Here is a 9,215-nt window from a genome sequence, read left to right as displayed (position 1 = left end):
CCCCTGCTCCCCTCCTCTCATCTGATTGGCTGCTGTGAGGCTGTTGACCTGCTTTGGGAGGAGAAGGAGCAGCCAAAACAAATATGGCGTCTTGTCTTTACATAACAAACAATTTATATTCATTGATTTATAAACTTTGAAATAAAAAGATGAAAACAATATTTTTATTTTTTAATTTTTTTAAATTTTTTTTTACAAAATTGACCGATTAGATAGCTACGGAGCCCCTAAAGGGACATGGGGGGAAATTAGTATAATTTAATTTTTAATTTTTTTAGACATGTATCTAATGAGCACGAGAAACTTTTTATAAAGTTATAAAAAATAAAAATAAAAATTTTTATAATTTAAAAAATAAAAAAAATTGTCTAAAAAAATATATATATAATTTATTTTTTTAATTTATTTTTTTATAACTTTATAAAAACTTTCTCAGTTATAAAAAATAAATACAAAAAAATTTATTTATTTATTTATTTTTTTTCTAGACACGGGAAACTCTCGTGCGCACGAGATACATGTCTAAAAAATTAAAAAAAATTCTAAAAAAAAATGTTTCCCCTATGTCCCTTCAGGGGCTCCGTACAAACCAGCTAGGTAGCAATCTGTTTTCCTTATTGTTATTCCTTTTTATAATTTAGTCAATATAATATAATAGAATACAATAGAATAGAATGCCTTTTATTGTCACTATACACAGGTACAATGAGATTAAAAGCAACTCCAGTATCAGTGCGACAACAAAACATAGGAAGGAAAGAAAAAGAAAAAATATAAAAGAAAAATACTATCAACTATAAAGAAAAAGCTATACCGGCTCGGTTGGTAGAGTGGCCGTGCCAGCGACTTGAGGGTTCCAGGTTTGATCCCCGCTTCCGCCATCCTAGTCACTGCCGTTGTGTCCTTGGGCAAGACACTTTACCCACATGCTCCCAGTGCCACCCACACTGGTTTGAATGTAAATTACAAAATGGGGGTCACTATGTAAAAGCGCTTTGAGTCGCTAGAGAAAAGCGCTATATAAATATAATTCACTTCCCAATTCACTTCACCAAAATAGTGCAAAAGGAGGTAAGGTGCACAGTCCAGTCCTGAGAACGAATGTTCTTAATGTGTTTGTAGAGGTTGCCCTCTAGTGCAGTGGTCCCCAACCACGTGGCCCGGTACCGGTCCGTGGATCAATTGGTACAGGGCCGCACAAGAAATTAAAAAAAAAATTAAAACTTTTTTTTTTTTTTTTTTTTAATTAAATCAACATAAAAAACACAAGATACACTTACAATTAGTGCACCAACCCAAAAAACCTCCCTCCCCCCACTCATTCACACTCATTCGCACAAAAGTGTTGTTTCTTTCTGTTATTAATATTTCTGGTTCATACATTTTATATCAATATAGATCAATACAGTCTGCAGGGATACAGTCCGTAAGCACACATGATTGTATATTTTTATGACAAAAAATAAATAAATAAAAATTACAAAAAGTTTGGGGACCACTGCTCTAGTGGGTTCCTCGGACCACCACACACTGCCATTAGAGCCCAGATTTCAGGGTACAACACTGTTTTATTTTCATAAATATTGCTCGGCTTTTGCTTTCTAGCAAAATGTATTTTTTCTTAGTCCGTGTCTCTCTCTCTCTCTGGCTCCCACTCCAACTCCAACAACTTGTCTCATTCCGCCTGCTGTTAATAAAGGCGACAGGTGATTAGATAACAAGGCCCAGCCGGGCAAACTCCTCACCTGTGGCTGTCTTCGAGGCCGGTCCTTGCACACCCCGTTCCACGGTAGGCCCGCAGGCCACGCCCCCCTCCACAGTGTTGTTTAAATATTATAATTGTTATATATTATACTATACACATATATACAGAAGCATTTAGACTGTGGGTGGAAAGTAAAAATTGCACACAGAGAGCTGCTAAACTATAAATCAATATACACAATCATTTGTGTTCAAAACGTAAGAAATACATTCACCAGGCAAAATGAGGTGATTTTTTTTTTCTAAGATTCCAATTGTTCCAAGTTGATTTTGTTCAAATGAAGAAAATGTCAAAAGGTCATGTTGAATGTATTTTATTTCAAACAGCATTGACAACAAGCATGTGAGCACGTTCACAACAATAAGTGCTAAAGAGCTTCATGCATGGTCAAGAAGTCAAACGCTGACTGGAAATGGAGACTATTGCTTGGTTATTTGGCACGTGAGAATATCCGTCAATGTGTGAGTTTCATTGGGTAAAAAAAAAACCCAAAATGATTCAATTGCAGCACAAAGTCATAAAATGTAGCATGACGTGAAACTACATTCACTCAGAGCGTCAACAATGTAATGATAAATCAACTACGACGCCATTGAATAGATTTAGACCAGGGCTGTCGAAATGTTTTAATGTAATAAAACGAAACATAGCATCGCATCACAGAGTTAGCGTAGCAAAAGCATATCCTGGACTAATTCGAGCGTTAAGAATATTGTCCTTTAATTAAATGTTTATGCATAATGTAAAAAGTTTGGACAACCCTGGTTCAACTATTTTACATTCAAAATGATTCCCAAAGGCAACGATACTGGCTTTTACAATGAAGACAAATATAATCTGGCAAGAACACAAAAGAAATGTGCAATTTTTTTTTACACTCTTAATAATGCCTAGTATTGCAATTTTAATGGTAGAAATAGAACAACATCGCGTCTGTTTATATCAACCACCCTGTAACATCTGCTACAAATTACATTTACATCACCTGGAAAGAGAGAGAGAGAGTACCTGGATTTCCGTTTTTTTTTTTTAATCACAAGAAAACACCCGCAAAGTAGGCACCATGCAAGTGTGAGTGGTCGAGTTTGGTAGGGGGGCTTCATGCCCGTCGAGGGTGGGCCGCGTTCAACCAAGAGTCAACTTTGGCATTTACACTCAAGTGTTATCTTTCATTCCAGACCACTGAATGTGGGTTTGTTTGGAATGTTGAGTAATAACACGATGATAAAGCACTCAAATGAGAACAAACAAGTATTTAATGTTACAATATTAAGCATTTTTTTCAAAAAGATAGTAATTTTAACATGAGAATGTTAAAAAAAAACAATCATCTAGTTCTATGACTTTAATCTCTGATCTGTTTTCTCTGAATATTAACTTTCATGTAAAGTGACTATTGCTTTACTCATGATAATACATTTTTTATGACATGATATGAGGATTTTTTAAAATCATAATTATTTAACTTTATCCTTTTCAAATTAACCTTTTTTTATACTATTTATTTAGTATGTTATTTTTGCAATAATGTTAATTTTTCTAAATCAATGTTATTTTTCTCTACTTTCCTCCCCTATTTTCACGTAATATTACGAATATAAACTCATAATGTTACAATTTTATTCCTATCAAATGAACCTTCTTCATGTACTATTTATTTAGTACATGATTATCGTAATACTGTGACATTTTCTACATCAATGCAATTTTCCCGTCATTATTTTCCTAAAGTTTCCCTATTTTCCCGTAATATTACACAATTATTTTCATAGTTTTACAACTTTATTATCTTCAAATTAACATTATTTTTATACTATTTATTTAGTACATTATTCTTACAACAGTGTTACAACTTTATTCCAACAAATTAACCTTCTTCATATGCTATTTATTTAGTACATTATTATGATAATAATGTAACCTTTTCTACATCAATATTATATTTCTCGACTTTATTTTCCTAAGGTTTTTCTATTTTCACGTAATATTACAAACATATTCTAATAGTTTTACAACTTTATTCCCATCAAATTAACCTTCTTTATACAGTATTTATTTAGTTCTTTAATCTCGTAATAATGTGACATTTTCTACCTCAGTGTTATTTTTCTCGACTTTATTTTCCTAAAGTTTCCCTATTTTCATATAATATTACAAATGTATTCTCATAGGTTAACAACTTTATTATTTTCTATTGAACCTTCATCCAATAGTATTTATTTAGTACGATATTCTTTTTTCTACATCAGTGTTATTTTCTCTACTTTATTTTTCTAAAGTTTTGCTATTTTCACATAATATTACAAACATGTTCTCATAGTTTTATAACTTTATTTTCATCAAATTAACCTTCTTCATATACTATTTATTTAGTACGTTATTCTTGCAACAAGGTGACATTTTCTACATCAGGTTTATTTTTCTCAATTTTTTTTTCCTAAAGTTTCCCTATTTTCACATAATATTACAAATGTATTCCCATTGTTTTATAACTTTATCCTCATAAAATTAACTTTCTTCATGCACTATTTATTTAGTACGTTATTCTTGCAACAAGGTGACATTTTCTACATCAGGTTTATTTTTCTCAATTTTTTTTTCCTAAAGTTTCCCTATTTTCACATAATATTACAAATGTATTCCCATTGTTTTATAACTTCATCCTCATAAAATTAACTTTCTTCATGCACTATTTATTTAGTACGTTATTCTTGCAACAAGGTGACATTTTCTACATCAGGTTTATTTTTCTGGACTTTATTTTCCTAAAGTTTCCATATTTTCACATAATATTAGCAATTTAGTCCCATAGTTTTATAACTTTATTCTCATCAAATTATCTTTCTTCATGTACTATTTATTTAGTACGTCATTCTTGCAACAAGGTGACATTTTCTACATCAGGTTTATTTTTCTCGACTTTATTTTCCTAAAGTTTCCCTATTTTCACATAATATTACAAATTTGTTCTCATAGTTTTATACCTTTATCCTCATCAAATTAACTTTATTCATATACTATTTATTTAGTACGTTATTCTTGCAACAATGTGAAATATTCTACATCAATGTAATTTTTCTCGACTTTATTTTCCTAGTTTCCCTATTTTCACACAATATTACAAATTTATTCTCATAGTTTTATAACTATCCTCATCAAATTAACTTTCTTCATATAATATTTATTTAGTACGTTATTCTTGCAACAATGTGACATTTTCTACATCAATGTTATTTTTCTCGACTTTATTTTCCTAAAGTTTTGCTATTTTCACGTAATTTACGAATACATTCTCGCGGTGTTACAACTTTATTCTCATCAAATTAACTTTCTTCATATACTATTTATTTAGTGCGTTACTTAGTGACATTTTCCAAATCAATGTTATTTTTTTGTCGACTTTATTTTCCTAAAGTTTCCCTTTTTTCACGTGATATTTCAAATGTATTCTCGTAGTGTTACGACTTTATTCTCAAGAAGCTACTTGTATCCTTGTAAGAAGTCACCTTCACACTGGTTGTACTCAATTTCATTGGTTTTACTTGTACTTTTCATGAATATTCTCAGCTACAAAACAGACATAAAATCATGTTAAATGGAAAAGTTTTGTTTTTTTAAAGAAGTGTTCACTGAAAAGTTAGAAAATGTCATTTTGGACATTTTCAGATCATATCGTTGTTGAAATAAGATAAGGGATAAATTAATCAATATGCGCCAAGAAGTAACCGTAATTGGGGTCACACACTGGCGCCACGTTCACCAGACACTTTATTAGGTACGCTCTAACGTGTCAACAATCCAATCCATTGTTCCTTTGCAAAGATCATTTACTTGGAACTAGATCCTGCGCAAAGGGTGCCACATGGACACGGGCTTCCTCAGGGTGGCCAGCATCTGGTTCCAGTGGGTGATGCCCATGCCACTGGCCTCCGGGCCGATGATCACGTGACCCAAGTTCTCGCCTCGGCCGTCGTCTGAGGCCTCCGCCACCGTGACCCTCAGAGAGAGCTCCTGTTACATAAGCATGACTCAGTCAGCCTGACTCGGCACTTTTGGAGCCGCATTAACCAATGAATGCTGGCGCCAGATAAAGGCTGAGTGTCACCTGCAGGACGAGGGAGGGCACAGAGAAGATCATGGCCTCGTTGAAAATGGGGTTGGTGTCGTCCCGCTTGGTGGACGTCTTCTTCTTGCTTATCTTGCGGCCGTCTTGCAGCAGGTAAACTTTGACGAATGGATCTGCAGAGTCAAAAACACTCTTTTTGTATTCACTTTAAACAGGCTAACTAACTGAACGGGTGCAGACTTGCAATCAAATCAGCTTTGAAGTCAATGATGTCTTTGTATAAAAGTATGCTTTTAACTTGAAAAATGAAACATTCCGTCTTGCACGCACGGGCAGCGTCATTGTCATTAAATGTTGAATGTGAAGATCTAAAGACCAACATCGTTCCTAATTCTACTGTAGATAAAAGAATATTTGATGTTTGTGTGTAAAAGCCATGCATTGTGCAAAATGCTGAGAGTCAATCATGCGCTCAGACGTACAGTATGTGAAAAATACTGTATTACTGTGTGAATGTCAAGCTTTAAATGGGAATGTGATATGCACTCAAAATGACTAAAACACGACAGCGTGTTGCAAATAAATGCTGCGAGACATGCATGCATTGTTTGTCAAAAATAGCTTGTATTTTAACGCTGCTGTAAATAAATGTGTGAATACTGAGACGTGCATTAGATTACAGCTGTCCTATCTAGCCTTTGAGCACGTAGATAGCTACACTAGCTTTATGCCATCGAGTCTTTGAGCATGAAGGTAGCCAGTCTACAGCTGCCCTATCTACAAACCCCGTTTCCATATGAGTTGGGAAATAGTGTTAGATGTAAATATAAACGGAATACAATGATTTGCAAATCATTTTCAACCCATATTCAGTTGAATATGCTACAAAGACAACATATTTGATGTTCAAACTGATAAACATTTTTTGTTGTTGCAAATAATCATTAACTTTAGAATTTGATGCCAGCAACACGTGACAAAGAAGTTGGGAAAGGTGGCAATAAATACTGATAAAGTTGAGGAATGATCATCAAACACTTATTTGGAACATCCCACAGGTGAACAGACAAATTGGGAACAGGTGGGTGCCATGATTGGGTATAAAAGTAGATTCCATGAAATGCTCAGTCATTCACAAACAAGGATGGGGCGAGGGTCACCACTTTGTCAACAAATGCGTGAGCAAATTGTTGAACAGTTTAAGAAAAACCTTTCTCAACCAGCTATTGCAAGGAATTTAGGGATTTCACCATCTACGCTCCGTAATATCATCAAAGGTTTCAGAGGATCTGGAGAAATCACTGCACGTAAGCAGCTAAGCCCGTGACCTTCGATCCCTCAGGCTGTACTGCATCAACAAGCGACATCAGTGTGTAAAGGATATCACCACATGGGCTCAGGAACACTTCAGAAACCCACTGTCAGTAATACAGTTGGGCGCTACATCTGTAAGTGCAAGTTAAAACTCTCCTATGCAAGGCGAAAACCGTTTATCAACAACACCCAGAAACGCCGTCGGCTTCGCTGGGCCTGAGCTCATCTAAGATGGACTGATACAAAGTGGAAAAGTGTTCTGTGGTCTGACGAGTCCACATTTCAAATTTTTTTTGGAAACTGTGGAAGTCGTGTCCTCCCGACCAAAGAGGAAAAGAACCAACCGGATTGTTATAGGCGCAAAGTTGAAAAGCCAGCATCTGTGATGGTATGGGGGTGTATTAGTGCCCAAGACATGGGTAACTTACACATCTGTTAAGGCGCCATTAATGCTGAAACGTACATACAGGATTTGGAGCAACATATGTTGCCATCCAAGCAACGTTACCATGGACGCCCCTGCTTATTTCAGCAAGAAAATGCCAAGCCACGTGTTACATCAACGTGGCTTCATAGTAAAAGAGTGCGGGTACTAGACTGGCCTGCCTGTAGTCCAGACCTGTCTCCCATTGAAAATATGTGGCGCATTATGAAGCCTAAAATACCACAACGGAGACCCCCGGACTGTTGAACAACTTAAGCTGTACATCAAGCAAGAATGGGAAAGAATTCCACCTGAAAAGCTTAAAAAATGTGTCTCCTCAGTTCCCAAACGTTTACTGAGTGTTGTTAAAAGGAAAGGCCATGTAACACAGTGGTGAACATGCCCTTTCCCAACTACTTTGGCACGTGTTGCAGCCATGAAATTCTAAGTTAATTATTATTTGCAAAAAAAAAATAAAGTTTATGAGTTTGAACATCAAATATGTTGTCTTTGTAGTGCATTCAATTGAATATGGGTTGAAAAGGATTTGCAAATCATTGTATTCCGTTTATATTTACATCTAACACAATTTCCCAACTCATATGGAAACGGGGTTTGTAGTCTTTGAGCATGGTTATATCTGAGGCGGTATGGCTCGGTTGGTAGAGTGGCCGTGCCAGCAACTTGAGGGTTCCAGGTTCGAGCCCCGCTTCCGCCATCCTAGTATATATGATATTTGACCATGAAGGTAACTACTATGGAGCTGTCGTATCTAGTGTTTGAGCATGAAAGTTAGGTTTATCAAAATAGGTTTTCATCACCTTAAGAACATAGCCAGAGTGCACCCGTTTCTTCCTCAGGGCAACACGGAGGTGCTAATGCATGCTTGTATTTCATGTCGTTTGGACTACTTTAATGCCTTCTTGGCTGGTTTTCCCAAGAAGAGTATCAGAACTCGATAATTATTACAAAACTCAGCTTCATTCATTCAATCAACTCAGCACATTACACCAGTTTTAAAGTCGCTCACCGTCTGCTTTTAAAGTTGTATTATTACAGTAGTTTTAAATGTCTCAATGGCATCGCGCCTTCTTATCTATCTGACTTGCTTTTAACATATCGAACCTCTCAGATCCTGAGGTCCACTGGCACCAAACTTGTATCGACAGCAAATTCCAGACCAATGGCCTTTAGCCACTATGACTTCAGACTTATGACTGCCTCATGACTGCAGATATTTTTCAGATATTATTCAGACTGTTGATATTTTGTTTTTTCCTTTTTTTTTTTTTTTTCAAAAAGGTCAAATACCTTTTTTATTAGGCTTTTTACTGATCATGTTAAAATCTTCTTAGGTTTTCTTTATTATTCATTTATTAGTTGCTAATAATTAATTATTTTATTTATAATAATTGTAGTTATTCTCTCATTTTTATCTTCAGTGCCATGCCAGGTTTTAGAGCAAGGGTCTAAAACTACGGATACGGCCCGCCAGCGTCCACAATCCGGCACGCGGGAAGTCCCAAGATGAAAAAAAAACAATTAATTTTTTTTTTTAATTATTATTTTTTTAACCACAAGCCTGCTCAGTGGCCTTTTGGTTAGAGTGTCCGCCCTGAGATCGGTAGGTCGTGAGTTCAAACCCC

The 9,215-nt window shown here is 35.4% G+C and overlaps 1 protein-coding gene and 1 long non-coding RNA gene across 7 annotated transcripts in view; one reads left to right on the top strand and one right to left on the bottom strand.

Annotated features, from left to right (window-relative positions):
• Positions 1 to 2,062: 2,062 nt before the first annotated feature.
• syt12 (synaptotagmin XII) overlaps positions 2,063 to 9,215 on the bottom strand; it is a 100,730-nt gene continuing 93,577 nt past the window's right edge. For all 5 annotated transcript variants that reach the window (XM_062064682.1, XM_062064681.1, XM_062064680.1 and 2 more), the window contains 2 exons: positions 5,871 to 6,004; positions 2,063 to 5,776 (listed from right to left, as the gene is read on the bottom strand). In XM_062064682.1, the coding sequence (XP_061920666.1) occupies positions 5,603 to 5,776; positions 5,871 to 6,004 (308 nt within the window). In that variant the 3' untranslated portion in view covers positions 2,063 to 5,602. The remainder of the gene's footprint in view (positions 5,777 to 5,870; positions 6,005 to 9,215) is intronic.
• The window catches only part of LOC133661475 (uncharacterized), a 6,143-nt gene continuing 2,774 nt past the window's right edge, over positions 5,847 to 9,215 (top strand). For both annotated transcript variants that reach the window (XR_009827949.1, XR_009827948.1), the window contains exon 1: positions 5,847 to 5,984. This is a non-coding gene — a long non-coding RNA (uncharacterized LOC133661475). The remainder of the gene's footprint in view (positions 5,985 to 9,215) is intronic.

The sequence above is a fragment of the Entelurus aequoreus genome, linkage group LG12 (genome assembly GCF_033978785.1).
Source record: "Entelurus aequoreus isolate RoL-2023_Sb linkage group LG12, RoL_Eaeq_v1.1, whole genome shotgun sequence".
NCBI classification, from domain to species: Eukaryota; Metazoa; Chordata; class Actinopteri; order Syngnathiformes; family Syngnathidae; genus Entelurus; species Entelurus aequoreus.
Note: the sequence above shows the minus strand (reverse complement) of the source record. Positions and strands in the feature narration are given on the sequence as shown.